The following is a 19,722-nucleotide window of genomic DNA, read 5'->3' on the forward strand; positions in this document are numbered from 1 at the left end:
GTATTGCAAGATGATGAAGTTTGTCCTGTCCAATCTTGATTGTAAGAGGTCAAAGAACATAAAACCAATAAGTGTAACCACAGTAGGAGAACACATTCCCAGCAAAGTAAGCGTTTCTCTGGGGAGAGATGGATCGCAGTTGTCCCTTTGGTACTGAGAGATGCAGTCGCAAAGGTGGTGCATTCTCATCTCAACACACTACATTTCAATTTGAACAGTGACAGTAAGCTGTAGACTTGTTCCTGGTCTATATGACCAATGCCTATGGCAGGACAGACATATAAAATGGTGAATTTTAATGTTTCCGCAATGTGGGGGTTATGGCCCATGTTTCCTCTTACCCCCTACTTACATCTCCCTAACCTCAGCCATTTGTCCTGAAATGTTGAGCATGCAGTTAAAATATGATGAGTAAGACTAAAAACTGAATGTAAAAAGCATATATATCCTTCATGTTGTTTTTCAGCTGGGAAAGTATCCATTTAAAACAATTTAAAATGATGAGATGATATTTCTTAAAATTGGTTTGCCTGTCTGTTAATCGATAATGGAAGTGGCCAGAGACTAGCAGGAGCATCAATTAAAATTAACTCCAGTTAGTCATCTTCTTTTCTAAAAGCAGCAATTTGGGAGATTTGAGGCTCCCCAATTTTTGCTTGTTTTAGAAAATCGGTGTCACAACAACTGATGTCACAACACACGATTTTCATGTATGACACGTTGTAGAATTTTAATTCTGGAAAAATCCCATGAGTTGTAAAGGTTGGTTTCTTTGGCTATTCTTCCATACATGTTTCCGGTGTCTCAGTTTTGCTGTGACACTTTGTTAAGTCCAAAGCAAGTGGATATCTGTCAGCCTGTTTTTAATTAATAGGATATTTTCTCTTGTTTCACGGATAAGTAACACGCACAGTATATCTATACAGAGTCCAATTGGAGGAACTAATTATCACCAGCCTCTTGAAGCTTATTCTGCTAAACATTAGTATCCACTTTTAGAATTCTATTTATCCAAGTTCGTAAACAGTTTACGCCTGCTCACAAACATGAACACCCCGTCTGACTGATAACATTTTACAAATGATAAATATGGCTTTTCCACCTGAGATTGCCATCATTTGTTAATACAGTTCATTTATTTATTAATTTATTTCGTTATTTATTTCTTTATTGCAGATTTAGGTCAATAGAATAAGTATTTCATGGATTTCCATTGCATCACCTTGCAGCACCTTGAAATGTCTATCAAAGAAGCTCTGAGGTTACATATCCTGACAATGAGACAAATTCTCATCAGGAATCTGTGCTTCCACTGAAGTGAAGCCCTACAATCAGTGCAAAGTGGTACTGCTGATTATATGTTGGTATCTCTGCATCTTTGCATATCGATGCATTCAGTGGCCATGGTTAAATTCACCCTTTTAAACCAAATGCACAAAATGTAACCTCCTTTGTGTACAGGAGCAGCAATCTCATTAAAACCAGTGGATCATTAAATTTCTATAAGTCAGTTTTCCAGAGTGTGAATAATAACAACGTAGTACATTCAATTATTTGTACCAATAGTCAAAGATAGTGTTGCCTTGAAGTAAATTAAAATTAATTGAAATAAATTAATCTCAATCATATCCACATTATGCATATTATAGTTCTCTCCTACAAAGACAAAAATACAGCACTGTTTCCTCAGTGACAATTATAAAGTTGTCTCCTCAGTGAGCCTCAAATATGAGAAAATATGAAAAAAGGAGACTTGGAACACAATGTCTATAGTATCTTTGATTGTTTGTTTGTTTTTTTCTTTTAGTATCTGTACTCACTCTCTGCGAAGCAATACGGCCCTATACATACGGGTGTTAATAAGAGCTTTTGTTCTCAGTAGCTTATTGTCCCAAAAAAGATTGAGCGGAGACATTGGAAAAGCATTTTATCCAACGTCCGCCGTAGGAAATAAATGTCAGCCTTCTTCATATGTGAAACAATAGCATCTACAAATTATATTGCTGTTGTCCATTGGAGCAATTACAGAAGTGCATATATTAATTATTTATAGTCCTATTACGGTATATTATAGTGGTAGGGAGCTGTTACTTATTATGCAGTCAGCATTAGATCTTGCAAAAATGTCCTTATCTCCCACACAGAAGAACATTATCCCCAAAGGATCTGATAGCGTCAAATATTGTTTTTGCAATTTGCTTTCAAGTTCTTTGAATTCATGCAAGCCTGGTCATGGAAAATCTTGTGACAAAAGAGGTGAAACTCTTTTTGCCATGATGTCTGGATTCTCTATTTTGTTGAATATTTTGATTGTATTTTTACTAATCATTGCTTCTCTTCACAAACTATCATGTTTTTCATCATAAGCATTGAATAAGTGCAGTTCCTGATCATACTCTGACTCATGAGGCTGTTTGGGAGGGGTGCAAGTCAGCCCAGTTTGGGAGAGTTGTTGAGTCACTGCAATGCAACCTCCTGGCTGGCAAAAGCTACCCAAAAACCTTACAACTCTGTTCTCTGGCATCTATAATGATAACACACTTGGATGAAGGCAATTCAGTTTCACATAAATGACACATAAACAGAAAAAATATACACCAACAATTTCCTACTGCGAGGCAAGAACACATGTTGTCAGATCAATGGTCGTTTAAAACGAGCCAAGGTTTTCATGGATCACTGTGCATTACACTGGAAGTAAGATGCTCTAAGAATTACGTAATAACATTATTAAATAAAATTTGACTCGGCCATTATTCTCAATTTGCTGATAGCCTGCATCACCATGTTGTTTTTATTTCATTTTATTTTATACACTGGTAAACATCATAAACTCAAACATATAAAAGGGAAAGGCATTTTTCTTTGCAGCAGGTATATATGTTGCCAAGCATGTCGTCTACAAGTCTTGAAGGTGGAAGGATGGAGGATTATGTGTTGTTCCTATCCATGCTGTGCCAGTGTCCCATAGGGTGTGAGGGGAAGGAACACAGGGGAAAGGGAGGGAGGCCAGGTGCAGCAATGGAACCAGATGATCACATTGGAGCTGAGCCAAAACAGACCAGGACGTCCTTGTGTTCTGTCCTAAGTCTTTTTTTTTTACCCTTGAAACATAACCAATACCTGCAGTGTCATTGCGCAGCAGCACAGGAGAATGACTATATAACGGTACTTAATTTTATTTCCATACCCTACAGCATAAGGGAGTGTTGTTGTTGTACTGAGGCTCCAAGAAAAATCCCATTAACGAAAAAGGTTCATCCACTTGTGCAAATTCAATATAGCGGTAAAGAGAAATGTTCTTGTGAAGAACTTATTGTCTCTACTGTAAAGTACAACAATGTGCAGAACATTAAATAACTGGTTTTCACTCTGTCTTTCTTTCTCTTTCTTTGCCTTTTATTTTCCACCCCCCTCCTTCCCTCATTTCCCAACCCTTCTCCGACACATAGGTGAAGAAGCTTCCCAAACACTTACGGGAGGCTCAGATCTCGACAGAGCGAACACACTTGATATCAGACCCTGCAAAGAAGCCACGTCAGCGGTATGTGCAGAAGGATGGCAAGTGCAATGTTCATCATGGAAACGTGCAAGAGACCTATCGTTACCTCAGTGACTTGTTCACGACACTGGTGGACCTACGCTGGCGGCTTAGTCTCTTTATATTCACCTTGGTCTATGTAGTCAACTGGCTGTTCTTCGGCTTTCTGTGGTGGCTGATTGCACTCATCCGGGGGGATCTTGTACATGCTGATGAGGAGGGTTGGACCCCCTGTGTGGAGAACCTCAACAGTTTTGTCTCAGCCTTCCTTTTTTCCATTGAAACAGAGACTACCATTGGGTATGGTTATCGTGTAATCACAGAAAAATGCCCCGAAGGTATCGTACTGCTCTTGGTGCAAGCCATCTTGGGGTCCATTGTTAACGCCATGATGGTGGGCTGCATGTTTGTGAAGATCTCACAGCCAAAGAATCGTGCGGAGACCCTCATGTTCTCACACAAAGCTGTCATATCTGTCCGGGACAACAAGATGTGCCTGATGTTTCGGGTGGGGGACCTGAGGAATTCTCATATCGTAGAGGCCTCCATCAGAGCAAAGCTGATCCGCTCACAACAGACCAAGGAGGGGGAGTTTATTCCACTTAACCAGACTGACATAAACATTGGCTTCGACACGGGAGATGATCGTCTCTTCCTCGTGTCACCGCTCATTATTTCACATGAGATCAATGAAAAGAGCCCGTTCTGGGAGATGTCACTCGCGCAAATGGAGAAGGAGGAGTTTGAGATTGTGGTCATCCTCGAGGGCATGGTGGAGGCCACAGGTATGTGTAAGAATATGGGAAGGGGTGGAATTCAAGGACATATGGGTGATGAATGTATATATTGTTCGTCCGCACTCGCCTGCCGCACACAACTCTTTGCTGTCACAGCACAAAAATCAATCACACCTATAAATCATTTATAGCCTAGCGACTCCATGATGTTGGAAATGTGGAGGAAACCAATAAACATATATAGGTCATTCCCAGGGTTTCTGATGTCTTTGTCATAGTTGCAGTGAGGGCAGATCACACCAACATAGTGAGGTTAGCTCCAGGGAAGGCTGCTGTAAACCCAGCAAAGTTTATCATGTGAAGGGAGCGATTAACCAAAGTTGCTGAGAATATATTGATTAATTTCAACTCGATTAAAATACTGTAACAGTAAACTTTACTCAACCACCTATTTGACAATAATGAGTATTAAGGCAATCGGTTGTGTTCCTGACGCGCTCTCAGTAACCACTGACGGACAGCAGAATTAAGAGCACAAGGGGAAGGTGTGGCAGCAGTCAGATGTGGATCTAAGTAAATGTGGTGAATAATTAAAATATAATCTACATCTGCCAAGTGAGAACGAGCTGAAATATGTTAACAGATTAAGCCCCGGATGTTAATATTACGTACTAATTTCATTACCAAACATTTTATCCATTTTATCACGTTGAGTTGGTGAAAATCTTTTGGTATGAATCTGTATTTTTGTACATTTTAACTGAGGTTATTTATATATGAAGATTTTAAATTGATACTAGATTATCACTTTTTATAAGCTGGTCTCGGAAAAAAGCTCAGCAGGCCTGAAAAATCTCCCCCGCATCAAACATTGACATCGATTGAGGAAATGGATGGATTGGTGCAAGCAGGAAGTAAGCAGTGTTGCCGAGGTAGGAGGACGGATAAAAAAAATAATATTAATAAATGGTTGGAAAGATGAGAGGGGAGAGGCACGCTGGAAAAAGAAGGGGTGGCTGAGATCGACTGAAACAGAGAGACTGCAAAACATATTAATGGTTCCCTAAGTGGGACTACAATAAAAGCATTTCATTTCAGCTCACAATTTTTTTGTTTTAATGAGAACTTTTATCTGAATGATTTCATAGTGGCATACATATAAATATATTTTCTTTTAACTTTTTCCCACTTTTATGTTTTCATCAACAAATCATTTTTCCAAGTATTTGTTATCTCAGTGAAGGCAGACAATTGAAAGCTGTCCAGGCCGCCTGCTATCCCTGTCTTGTAAATGTTTCTCTGTACTCACTGCTACCCACATTTCCACTGTTGCTACTTCAAGGTTAAGTCTTTGATATTGTTTATTTCAAAATGAGTGAAGTAGCTACCCACACTGGGGGTCAGTGTTTTGGGTAAAGTCCAAACGTCCAGACAAGTGCTCCAGGCGGATTACATTTAAAAGTCAGGCTTGAGCAGGTGTTTCTGTAAATTTCCAAAAAAAGAAAAAAAAAAAGTCCTACTTCACAACGGAAAATTGTCAAAGCTCAAAGTAGAAAGTGAAGCACTTTCAATACATTTGAAAATTCAAAGAATGTATTTTGTGCCATTTGGCAACCGTTGTGAATCATGAATAATATTATTATTCAGCATAATATGTGATGAGCACAGGACACTTTTTAGTATAACCCGTGGCTAGCTGCTAAATTGCTGCCGTAATGTTTTTTCATGGGGAAATGGTGAGGGTAGGTTTTTCCCGATATGCCTTGTTGTTTTATTCATTGGCCTGAGTTTAAAGAATAATCATAATACACTAATTTCAAACACAAAACATCACAATGGTAGTAATTCCTTTTACTCAAAACAACACACACTGAGGCATATAGAATAAGGGGTGTTCACTGACACAGTCACACGGTCACAACAAACCACAGAGAGCGCTGTGCAATGGCTGTGCATGAGTCTGAATATTTCTGCTCTATTTCTCTATTACACTTATTTCACACTATTTTGCTTTCGAATTGACACACAAACGCACACGCACACATACATACACATACATGCAAACACAAATGCGCACTAACCCATATACATATATTCATGTACCTGATATATATACCTCTATTTATGTATGCATGTATTAATCAAACGATAGATAGATAGATAGATAGATAGATAGATAGATAGATAGATAGATAGATAGATAGATAGATAGATAGATAGATAGATAGATAGATAGATAGATAGATAGATAGATAGATAGATACATAGATAGATAGATAGATAGATAGATAGATAGATAGATAGATAGTTAGATAGAATTTTTTTCAGTTGTCACTATGCTTCTTGACCTCCCTGCTAGATACTTGGCTCATGGTTTAAATTGTCTCACTTCACCGGCCAAAAATAGGCCAACACAAGGTTATGACATCACTGCCCTTGACCTTCTGGTAATGGACTATTCACTGACCTTGTTCCCCTTTTGACTTAAAAATGTTGGAAGTCCAAGCCTCATATTATATAGATATAAATATATATATATATATATATATATATATATATTTATATCTGTAAATATATATATATGTGTGTGTGTGTGTGTGTGTGTGTGTGTGTGTGTGTGTGTGTGTGTGTGTGTGTGTGTGTGTGTGTTAAACCAATAAAAAATGCTTTGTAACATCATTTATTGGATTTAAGTTTGGGATTGGTCGATGACCGTTGCAGTTTTTAGCCTTCTATTCTAAGAGCAGGTTCTGCCTCCATCCTCTTACCATAAATTTACACGACGGATCTAAACTGAGGTCCAGATTTGTTCATAGGGACCATCTGTCCATCAGCTTTTTCTCAAACAGGATGTTCTCGTTTGTCTGTTGTAGCAAACATTATGCATGCAGAAGGGCCATCATGTTCAAGCAACCATGGCAACAGCTACTGGAGTGAAAACAGAGGACATCCCTTAACGTAAATTTGAAATCACTGATTGAAAAAGTTTGATTTCTTGTGTGCATCGTTTAAGCAGTATACAAGCATTTTTCATTTTGTTCATATACTGTGGCTGTTTATTCACTCATTCATTAAGTGAGGTTGCGGATTCTCTCAAAAAAGAATAAAAAAAATTGAGGTTCATGTAATTCTTGAAATGGGAAAATCGGTGTCTTCAGATGCCGCAGAAGTTTTTTCAGGACATTGGAACAACCTCATCTGTGAGCATCATTACATCAGTGACCAACCAATGGGTTGAGTTCAGTGGGTTTTGAACATTAACAGTAATTATTCACAGTTAATGGATTTCCTGGCCATAGAAGATACAGAATCAGAGCTTCATTAACAAACACATCTATCTAATCTTATGAGGCAGCGTTTGAAATATTCTTTACATTTAGAATTAATGCTCGGAAATATACATCAACGGTCGATTAACTTACGACTGTAACTCAGTAAAATGCAGATCCCTGTCTTGAAGAACAAGCTTAACTTGTCAGGACAAGCTGATCTGTTTAAATTACATTTCTGTTGAAGGTGGATTAATAGTTTTCTGGATTTATATTCTAACATTCAAACCTTGTAAAATTCAATTTATTTCAACTAATTGAAATGAACTTTTATGATAGGTTGCCATGAAATAAGCATTAAAATTAATCATTAAAATAAATATTAGAAATGGACATCATCCCAAAATCAAATCAAAATGAGCTGGGCCAACATTTTGATTTTCAGCAGCTGGAGATGTTTCATGATGTAAGAGCAGGCAATAAATTCTTTGCTTTTCAAGAAATTTAATGAGACAAGTAAAAACAAAAAGGAAAGAATAATGAAAATAAAACATGAACATCAACATTGTGTTTCGTTATCAGTTCAGCTGTTGTTGCCCGTCCATGTACCATTTGCTTGATCCAACAAACTGTCAGAAGAAACCAAAAAATAAAATCATGCTTCGCCTCTGTATTTCAAATAGAATAATATATTTGAACAGTGTTCTGGGAAGCATTTATTGCTTCAACATCATAAAAGTTTCAACAAAGGGGGTAATCTTTTGATCTTTTTTGAACAAAAGTAATTGAACTTGCATTGCTTGTCACTCTATATATGAACAGTACATGCATTGGTTGAAAGAGTTAGGTTTTGCGACCTTATGTGCCACAGAGCTGTCATTTTATGTTGACAAGGAATCAATCGCGATGGGAATGGAAGTCCAAATAACAACTCGGTCACACTGGCCTTGGCCATTACTTTTCCAATTATGATTTTATAATTATAGAATGATTGCCTGTATTATTTTTCATATCATAATGCTGATTTCAGTTGTTGGTTCCTCCACTGAGATCTGAAAGTTGTTTTAACGATAATATTTAATCCACAATATTCTCCTGATGCAGGGGCTTCACTGATAGAGAATTGCGACTGTATTTAGTGAACGTTGCTCAGATGTTGCTTTGAAACGAGCAATAATTTGTGTCCATGCACACAAGGGGATGCACTTCCATCCGCCTTCCATCCCAGTGTTGTTAACCAGCTGCTTCTGTAAAGACCAAAATCTGAATACTTAACAACTGATCAGCACTATATTTACCTGGGAGATATCTGTTCATTTTTTGTATAAGATCAGAAGTGGGGGAAAGAAGTACATTGCAATTCGTCATGTTAAAAACCTGGGAAACGAGTTGTTTGATAATGAATACAAAAATAACGATTTCATAAATGATGCAGATTGTGACAAATTTGTTGATTTTCTCAACAAACCGGAAAACAAGGTGGTACAGTGGTGCAGTGGTTGGCACTTCCCCTTCACAGCACGAAGGTCCCTGGTTCCACAGGTGGTCTCTGTGTGTGGAATTTTTCCAAAAGTCCAAAAAAATTAAATGAGAGGATGAATACCTTGTATGTCTCTAAAAGTTGCCCTGTGACTGACTGGCAACTGATCCAGAGCAAACCTTGCTTTTGCTCATTGAGACCTGGGATAGGCTCTGGGCCCCCTGCAAACCTTGACTGCTGGATAAGCGGCATAGATAATGAATAAATGAATAATGAATGAATGAAAAATACTGAGCTCATCAAGTTAGGTCCTCACCAACTTAACATGAGGCTGCTCGATATCCAGAGAAAAAATATTACACCTCATTGGTTTTCTTTGATGGCTTTTATATCGAGCCTTAATTAAGCCTTGATGAATAATAAGCTGACATGTTGCCAGAATGTCAGTCTGCACAGACCCTTTTGTTTTTCTTCTGACAAAGGACATCTGAATTAGATTTGCTGGTTCAATGAGTCACAGTAGAGTTTAATTTTTTTTGTGTGTGTGATCAATCATTCCATATTACATTTGGGATTTCCTCAGTTTTCCTCCTGTCAATGTAGCATTGAATGCCACAACATGATACTGATTTTTATTATATCTGTTCATATATTTGTATTGCTATATAAATTAGAACATCCAGTTTGAGAAGAAGCTGATAGAAGAGTGCTGGATGGTCCACGTCCTTCCAGTATCCGAATCTGGACCTCAGCTTCTTTCCGTTGTATAAATATACGCTTCTAAAGAATAGAAAGCCGAAACCACTACAGTCATCGACCGATCCCAAACTAAAAATGAATCATGAAGTCACAAAGACTTTTATTTTGTTGAGTGGATCTAAAGTGTGTGTGCATGTGTGCTGAATGTAACTTTAAATAAAGGCTGAGCGAGCTTAGCAAAAAACCTAGGGTTAATTTCCAAGCTACACATCATAACAGCACAACAACCTACGAGTAAAATTTAGCAGATAGCTGAATATGGCCTCCCAGATCGTCACAGTATTTTATATTTAGCTGCAGTAGGATGAGCCTTATATGTACTGACTTAATACTTTATGTCTGTTTAGTTCTTTTGGTAAAAATGATTATTAATATTCAGTCTCATTTAATAATGAGTCTCGGAGGGGCCTCGCCATTAAATCTTAAATACTGCTCGGGTAAACAGTCGACAAGTCTCACCCTAGATTCCTGTCCCACTTTTGTGAAGTGAGGGGGTTTAAAGAGTTAATGGTTCTTAGAATAGGTGGGAGGGGAATGGGGATGAGAGCTTTTAAGTATATATTAGTGTTGACTGAATTCACTTACATCTGAATTAGTTGAAAGTCTGTCATACAGACTGCGGTGAATAACAACTGTTTTGTTTAGTTTCGTTTTGTTTTTATCTTGATGAACCATATATCTAAGCAAGGATAGGTAACCTCCTTGCACCCACTTGTGCTTATGTATAGTATATATAATAGTAGCGTTTTCTTGAAAGAATATGGACAGGTTGCGATCTTCCTTATATTTGGTTGAAATCCTTTTTTAATTGCTAAAACCATGGGAGCATGTCACACATAAGTTAGGATATTATTATTATATTGGCAACAATGAAAACCTTTTCCAGCCAATGTACTGAACAATAGCAGATTAAAAAATGGGAGTTTAGATGAGCCTTTGACATTGCGATCGATATTTTTCGAGCTACAAAATCATTATCACAGTATGGAGCAAAACATTCATAAAACACCCTCGGGAAAAAAATTGTTAAAATGCACAATAATGCGCATACAATTTACATTCGTAAAGCACTTTCCTTGTTGCCAGTCAATACCATTTCTCCAAGAAAAAATGCTCATTCATTTAAAATACAATACCGGTCTGGGTCTAATCTACATTAGTGCGTCTCCACTCGCTTTGGCAACAACATGGCAGTTAGCCAGTTAGAATTCTGGGCATCCAATTTGACAGAGGGACTAAAAAAGTGTAATTTGAATATGTTTTCACGGGAGATGTTCAGTCACATGTTGATTTTGAACAATAGTGTGATATTCCACAGCATGCTGTATTTTGTAATTTATGGGGGTAAGGTGATAGTTCCAAGCAATGATGTTTAGATATTTCAAAATGCCAAAGCATAAAGAATAATATATCTTATTTTAATGATAATATTTATTGTTTGCTTGTTTTTCCAGCTTTAGTGTATGCATAATACACCAATGGGTGACACTCTGGCACAGGGTTTCATGCAAAGAAGGTTCAATTCCAACAGGGTCCCACAATCTAAAAACATGTAGTAGATGACATTATCTCAGCTAAATTGCTTTTTGGTATGAATGAGAAAGTGAACTTTTGTATGTTTCAATATCCAGCCACGTGATCAACTGGTCAGGGTTTATCCTGCCCCATATCCAATTTCAGCTGTTTTTCATTTGGCATCCCTGTGACCCACTGTGAAGAATAAGTAATTAAGATAATTAGGGAATGAAGTTAAATACAATTTAGCCATCATATAAAATCCTGATTGCACAGGTTACACTATAGATAGCTTCCTCCTCTTCATTTGTACAGTTACATACATTACAGCTTGAAATAATACTAATGCAGCAGTGTGCTTGCTATGTAAAGCGGAAAGACCTACAAAAGACTCTATGGTCCATTTCGAAACAAATATATCATCATGTCACAGTGGAAAAAAATCCAAACAATAAAATAGTGTTCTGTGAACATCATACATCCCATGAAATATTTCGGGTAACACAGTGCAGAAACAATAACATCCTAACATGACATGAATTACTAAACACGATATAATGTATTGCGGTACACACAGTAAAAGAGACAATTTAAAAGTCTTGAATGGTTTGTTGAGGCAAAGAAAGCAAGAGAGAGTAAGATTCTAATGGTGGACGTTGATTGGCACGCACCCCGGTAGATTTGCAGGAAAAGGAAATAGAAATATGTTAGTGCAGTTACCTGTGCTGATGGCAATGAGTTGGAAGTTTCTTCCATCATGGACAAGTTGTGGTGTTCACAGGGATACTGTACATCATCAGTATTTCTCTGTATTTGTCATTTGATTTAGTCAAACAAGTAGAAGAACACAAATGAGTGCAGTGTTGCAATAATAATCATTCTGCTGAGTCATTACAGGCATCTGAAATGTTTGAGGTTTTTGTGAAGGCAGCTAAACACGTTGATAAAATATTGTCATAACTTCAAGTAGATGGTTGAGTAAATGTCTCCACCCAGGCCTATCTACAATAAAACAGAATAGTGACTTAAACTATATGGCCCAACAATGCATTTTTTTTCTTTCTTGCTGTTGCTGATAAGGTTCATCCCGCATTGTTGAAATTTTGTATCTCCAAAAAGTTGCATATTCTGACAGAAAACATACACTCTTCTGTCAGGTTAAGAATAGATTAGTTATGAAAATTAACTTGAAATTTAAAATCGTCACGTTTAGTAATGTGCCCAAATCGATAAGTGACATGATAGAAAATCCACTCCATTAGAAACCAAAATATCCCATGCTGTGTTTGATGATCTTGTCACAGAAGAAAAACAAACATTCAGATGTTAAAAGTAGAAACTAGGCCGCTCATTTCCACAGGGAATGTAGAACAAAGGGTTCAACAGCCCTTCTTCATCTTCTTCGTCTTCTTGCAGGGACACCAGACACCATATCAATTTGGCATCTGCGGTGCATCTATTTTAGACCACATGCTTATTGATTTACATTAATACGGTAGCATCACCTTATGTAATTACAACATGGGTGAGCCAGGCCTCAGTTTTAAACCAATTATATGGTAGCCTTCTGCAGGCAAAAGCAAGGTGTAAAACATAAGTATCTAATATTTTTTATTGAGAGAACTGTTGAAATACAAATGTCTTTAAGCAAAATTACATTTCATTTCAGTTCAGCTGTATCCGCACGTGTGCCTGTGTGCATGATAATAATGATGACGATACTAATAATAAGAATGATATTTTGTATATTGTAAACATATACTTAATTATCACAACACTGATAATGCAGATGATGCAGATGCTGCTGTTGCTGATGATGTACTATTATTAATATTTGGAAATAATCATTGAGTATAACACGGCTTTTAAAATGGATCACTGTGACAATGAATGCCATTGAGGGATTTGATAAACCTATTATTTTGCTGCAACAAACACACGGACTACTAACCTTTCATTTTTTTTTATAGAGTTTTACAGTTGTGCAACACACAGACATAGTTGCTTTACCATACATGGCCTGCATTATAAGATTATTAAAATAACGATTAGGTTGTGGTTTTAGCTTTTGTCTTTTTCCAGTTAAATTGCAAATGCAAATGCAATTGCATGCATGGCCACCAGGAGTGGATTTGTTTGTCTTAACTTTCTTTCTTTTACCAGTGGACATGAATGTGCTGTTAACGTTTGTATTGAAATATATTTAATATATATATATATATTTCTATTTTTATGATTATTGTATGTAATACTGTCAGCAGTTTTGGTGTTAAAATTGTAATGCAAAAAGCTGATGATCCAAAATGGGGGCTATTTTGAGGATGATCACGTGCAACAAACCACTCTACATTATGTGGGTAATACGTTGTTTGTCTTGACAGTGTTTCTTATTTGGTTTAGGGTTTTTTTTTTATAAGAGTGAATAATTGATTGATTCTTTCTCTCTCCCCTTACAACTTTCTTATCTGTCTATTTGTCCACTTTGATTGTGTGTGTGCGTGCCTTTGTTCTCATGTTGTGTGTGTGTGTGTGTGTGTGTGTGTGTGTGTGTGTGTGTGTGTGTGTGTGTGTGTGTGTGTGTGTGTGTGTGTGTGTGTGTGGACATATTGGACACATTATAACAGGGATGACTTGTCAAGCAAGAAGTTCCTACTTGGACACAGAGGTACTTTGGGGCTATCGTTTCACGCCAGTCCTCTCCCTAGAGAAGGGCTTTTATGAGGTGGACTACAACAACTTTCACGACATCTATGAGACCAACACTCCAACCTGCAGCGCCAAGGAGCTAGCTGCTAAGCTTCGGGAGGAGCCATTATTGCCTCAACTTTCACTCCTTAGTCCGGAGGCCAAAACGCATACTTTTGACCCCCTGAATCGCCTGTCCAAACAGGAGGCGTTATCCCAGGACGAGGATATTGGGGAGAGAGAATCAGGGGGAGAGAGAGGAGAAACCAATGGCTCAGCTGCTGCTTTGGAAGAGCCAGCCCTTGACAATGTCCTGCCTGACTGATCAGCCAACGGTGAAAAAATAAGGAATAGACTAAATAAGAGAACTGGATGATATTCTTCTCCATGTAGTCAGTGGCAGGCTTGTTCCATCGCAAAGCTTGGAGATACAAGACAGTTTTCTCTGGTCAGCCCATGCAATACTGTACTAGACTGTCAGTCTATAGTATAGGTATAGACATGTAAGTACACACACACACGATACACACATACAATATCTATAGCTACACTTAAAACTGGTGATACAGATTGTCTTTTTATAATCACAATGTCCACTTACGACTATACCTGCTCAAGTTATAAAAAGTGAGCTTGAGCTAAAATCAGTAGCCATGACGGAGTACCATGGGCTCATGGATACTCCAATACATTCATTTTAGTGTGTGTTTATTCTGCTTCATTTCAACACAGTGTAAGTCTTCAACTATTTGGTCGGACATGAACTCCTTTATGTTGGAATATATATGGAATCTTGTTCAAAAGCCATGGGAGTATATTGTTTTCCGTTTTTGTCAGAGCCATTATTATCCCTTGCCGCCCAATACCTGGAGGAAATATTTAAGGTTTGCTGTTTGCCTCGGACAAGAAAAGATGCTGAAATGCCTGAATGCAACCTGTACTGGCAACTGCAATCCTATTCTCTTTGATTTGTTGAAACCCTTCCTTTTGTTTTTTTAGTGTCGCGAGAACTTTCATTGTGTCACTAATCGTCTCTCCTGCATTCTGAGAGCCTTGACCCAAAAGAAACCAGCTTGTACCTCATTTTATACTTTTCAGGGTTTCAAATAGAAATTAAGGAAAACACAATAATAACAAATAAAAAAAATTATGCATTTTGTTGGTATGAGCTGTGTTTGCTAATAACTGACTACATTGAAAACTACAGCTGTTTTTCTGTTCCCACCAGAACATAAAGCACAATTAGCCAAGAGGTGACACCAAACTGAAATCACCATGAATCTAGCCAATGTTCCCGGCTGATGCATGTCAGTCCCACCTGAAAATGTGCATTATACATTATATTTATTCTTAACTTGCTTTATCAATTTTTAACTTACGTTTTCTGCAAACAAATGAAAAATTCTACAGATTCATTTTTATTTAGGTTAAAAAAGACCAAACAAAAATAAAGTAACTAAAAGCTTGTACCTCAACTTCCATTTACAAAGAAAAGCTTTGTAAATTGATGATAGAAGCGGGTTTTCTGTCTGATCCCATGAGTCGAACCCATCAGCCCTCTACTATGTATTTATTTCTTCTGAAATGTACCTTTAAACTCCTCCTTATAGTTTGATGTGTTTTTTACACAAAGTATTCAGTTGTCACTTTACCTTTATTACACAAACTGCCCCTTGATCTTTTGTTTTCACAAAGTTAATGGCCCATGTGACCACAGTTTTGGATACTGACACTTGAGCAACATGGGTCATTGCCTTGAGTATTTCTTGACTTTTCTTTGAAAGGGGACACATCAGATCCTTGCATGTATGAATCCACCCCTGTGTACCAAATTACCAAGTACGTTTTATACAGGATAAAAAATAAAAAATACAGGGTATTTTCTAGGCATGCAAATGATGAGATTTCTACAATATATCATCAGGTAATGTATTAATATCCAACTATAATTCATTGAGAAAATATACCTGATTCTTTAAAATCTCCCACATCTCCATTTAATGTCCAATTGTTTCACAGATGCTTGTCCAATCAATGTATTTATTTTCACAGTGACAATATGGCATCTTACTATGTATCCCATTTTGCTAAATATGCATTCATCATTAGAGAGAGATCTTTCATTGCTGGAATGTCATCTGTTCTCTGTGTGTTCCCATGGGAATAAACTTAATATGGCAGAAAGAACAACATGTTTCTGTTAATCTGTGCATTACATTAGCAACTGTTTCAGAATGAAGGACTTTTTGTTTTGCACATCCAGTGACTGGAAATTACCTTAATTTAGCTAGTGTAACATAGTAATCAATCAGTCACAATGTAACAAAAAAACGATTAACACCTGCAAAACAACTATGTCTTACAATCAATCTCCCACAAAACTGGATTATTTTTGCAACAAATTGTGAAAATGGCAATAAAATAGCATTTTATTTTTTCTGCTGTAATTTTATCCTGGACAATAGCTGGAAAAAAAGCTGCAGAGTACACGAAAAGGGCCATGAGTATGGAGGATAATATCGACAATGATGTCACCAGCCTTTCTTTTTCTATGTTGTTTTAATTAAGCACAGGTACAACAAGCAGGAATGACTACATCTCAGCAGTCACCCACATCCCCTCCAACCCAAACACTGTAATCTGACAGTGATAGACTTAAGTCTTAAGTCTTAAATAGACAATAAACAATAGTTTCTCGTGGATTAGAAAGCTGATTGGCCCAGGAGACTTCATAAGTGGAACAGCATCCCCGAATAAGTATTTTGGATCATTAGTGAACAATAATATTCTCACTGGCACGCGCGCATAACGGAAGACCGAGTCATGAAAAATTGTTGGAAGACTGATTAGGAAGCCAACCACTTTGTTAACTAGCAATGTGGAAAATACTGCAGAGGTGACAGATTTACCCTGCTCCTGCAGCATGCACCAGTCTGAAAATGGAACATGATGTTACATTTGGTGGCCAGCGTGTCAAAGAAATTCACTAAATCACAGCAATGTGCTGTCAAGGCTATTCTTGTCTAAGCTATTAAATTTGGAAGCCAGATCGTCAGCAAGATGACAGTCGCTGATTCAAAACTGAATAATGTACGATGATGAATATAATGCATCCATTGAATGGCGCATTGAAATCAGCACCCAAGGCAGGTGCATATAGGCGATCATGGGCGTGCATGTGTGTGTGTGTGTGTGTGTGTGTGTGTGTGTGTGTGTGTGTGTGTGTGTGTGAGAGAGAGCGAGCGAGAGACAGAGATTAAAGATGGAAAGACAATCTATTATCATATCCTCAGGGCAAACTAGCAGATGTACACAAAATGACACCTACAAGCACGTCTCCTCCATCCCGCTCAGCATCATTTAAATACACATCATCAATTTAGTTTTTTTTTTTTTGTTTGTTTTGTTTGGCATCTTTGCAATGCAGACTTATGAAAACGAGGAAGAAGAATATATCTTTTCTCCGGTGATGGTAACCTTCTTTTTTCTTTTTTTTTTCCAAGACTTGTTAATACACTTCTCCCTCCCTTTAAATAATACATCCCTGTGACAAAGATGGTACCACATAAGCCATTAACAAGTGTGTAGTCAGAATAAAACATCCTGCATCAGAAAGAGAATTACAACCACATTGGAGTGGTGAGGGGGTGGGGGGGCAGTGGGAGGAATTTTGCTCTGGAACACTTCGATACTAGGAGCTCCACATGCCTGCAACATCTCTCTTTTATAATCCCCTTATTTGCCAATGAGCTGATGCTGTCAAACAACTCCCACGCTGAGGGAAAACACCAGACACAGATACGCACTGTTAAAATCAAGTAGTGCATGGGTGATTTTTAGTTGAGTCTTTTTTTTTTAATAATTGTTGTAGTTTCCATTCGAGGGCAAAATACAGAGTAAAAAGAAATAAGTGAATTAAACAGGAAGAAATCACTGAAACGCCACAGTCCGTTCTTCAGCGATCGTAAAGGTAATGGCTCATGACAATTTCTTTCATGATAGTGCAATTATTTTGTTATTGTTATTCCCTCACTTTGGTGAAGGAGCTTGTTCATGATGATCTGATTAAGATTCTGGTAAATTCAGCCAGACGCTCCCCCTCTCATATATGTTTTCATCAGCAGCTTTAAATACAAGTCCAGATAGGTTTCCTCAGATTCTTGTGCAACGTCTGCGATTGAGAAAAAAAAAAAAAGAAAAGAAATCTGAACGCCCCAACAGTCCAACACTGAATACGTTTCACAGCCTTACATAATACAGCTGCAGACAGAGCAAGTGAGCCAATCAAAAGAAGCTCTGAGATTACGCATTTCTGTATGCTGCTGTTTGTTCATGGTGATTTCTTCTTTTTTGCAGGGGGGGGCAAGTTGTTAAAGCTGGAAAATTCCAAAAAGAAAGTGTATTTCTGCACAGGAGCTGTTCAGCCTTGTGTACTTTTATTTATGCATGCGGGGGGCATTTAAAAAGCACAACATGTAGAGTGCACCATGTCCATTCATAAAATGTTTTAAAAGGTGAGAAAGGACTGTACGTGTTATGAAAACACTGATAAAAGCTGCTTGGTAAAAGGCTCCCACCCTGTGTCTTGCTGGAACATGCTGCCAGGGGCACAGAATCAAACCATTGCTTTTTTCCAACTTCGAAGTCGGGGGCTTACTCTTTGAAACGCTTGGACGATGGTAACCTCTGATGACCTCTGCTTCAAAATTAAGCAGGCTGCGATTCATCTGTGAGCAGAAGAAGCAGGCACCGCTGAAACACAATAATGTATTCGGAGCTAAAGTGAATAGTCAGTGCAACAGGTTAAAGTCGGATAATTTTAGCCAGAGCACTTCATCTTTTCTGTAATAGAAAGTAAGTCTGTTTAGCACAGAGGAATTGCAGGACCGGGGGTTTGTCCCTGTAGAGCAGTGGTTCTTAACCTTGTTGGAGGTACTGAACCCCACCTGTTTTACATGCGCATTCACCGAACCCTTCTTTATTGGATCGAGGATCGTTTCGTTGATGGGTACAAAGAAAAGGCAGAGTAGCCTTTTCATCGGATCTGGCTCTCTTCACCTTGAATCCAGCAAGTGCTATGTTCTTGTAGTTCCCATCTCCATGCAGCTGAAGGAAGCCTTCCCTTAGTTTTGCCGGTGCTGGACTAGAATTGCTCATCTTCTCTTTGCAAATCATGCAGTTAGGACATCGATTCCAATCACGTTCCGTCATACATGTGAATCTGTATTGTACGTATTCTTCCGACCGCTTTCTTTTTTTGCCCGACATAATCAGTATGAAGGGATTAAAATATTAAGAAAGAAATCACATGACGTACCATCACGACAGTCACAAGCAACTACAACTGAGCGCGCCAAAATCCCTGCAGCACGGATAGGCCAAGCAATGTAGCGTGATCACCTGCAGCAAGTGATGTCATCACCAATGTGTGCCTTGACCTCCGCCGAACCCCTGAGATTGACTCACCGAACCCCTGGGGTTCGATTGAACCCAGGTTAAGAACCACTGCTGTAGAGGCAGCATGACTTTAAGCTCCACCAATATTGGAGGAGAAAACATTGGTGCTCCCACTGATCTCCTATGCTATGTAGCTTTTTCAATGTAAATTCTGTCTGACATCAAATTCACTATAAGCAGCAGTGCGACGACTTGACACAACTTGATTTCATTTACTGCGGAACTCCCAAAAACAAAGCATTCGTTTGCATGCAAGCAACTTCCAGCGAGCTAACCAGT

At 38.1% G+C, this 19,722-nt stretch overlaps 1 protein-coding gene across 2 annotated transcripts in view; it reads left to right on the forward strand.

The window, feature by feature from the left end:
* The window catches only part of kcnj5 (potassium inwardly rectifying channel subfamily J member 5), a 29,210-nt gene extending 13,040 nt beyond the window's left edge, over positions 1 to 16,170 (forward strand). For both annotated transcript variants that reach the window (XM_086164584.1, XM_086164585.1), the window contains 2 exons: positions 3,453 to 4,326; positions 13,926 to 16,170. In XM_086164584.1, coding sequence (XP_086020710.1) covers positions 3,453 to 4,326; positions 13,926 to 14,311 — 1,260 coding nt within the window. In that variant the 3' untranslated portion in view covers positions 14,312 to 16,170. The remainder of the gene's footprint in view (positions 1 to 3,452; positions 4,327 to 13,925) is intronic.
* Positions 16,171 to 19,722: the final 3,552 nt, after the last annotated feature.

This window comes from Fistularia commersonii, chromosome 18, assembly GCF_037954325.1.
Source record: "Fistularia commersonii isolate RoL2024-O1a breed Wild chromosome 18, RoL_Fcom_v1.0, whole genome shotgun sequence".
In the NCBI taxonomy this organism is placed as follows: domain Eukaryota; kingdom Metazoa; phylum Chordata; class Actinopteri; order Syngnathiformes; family Fistulariidae; genus Fistularia; species Fistularia commersonii.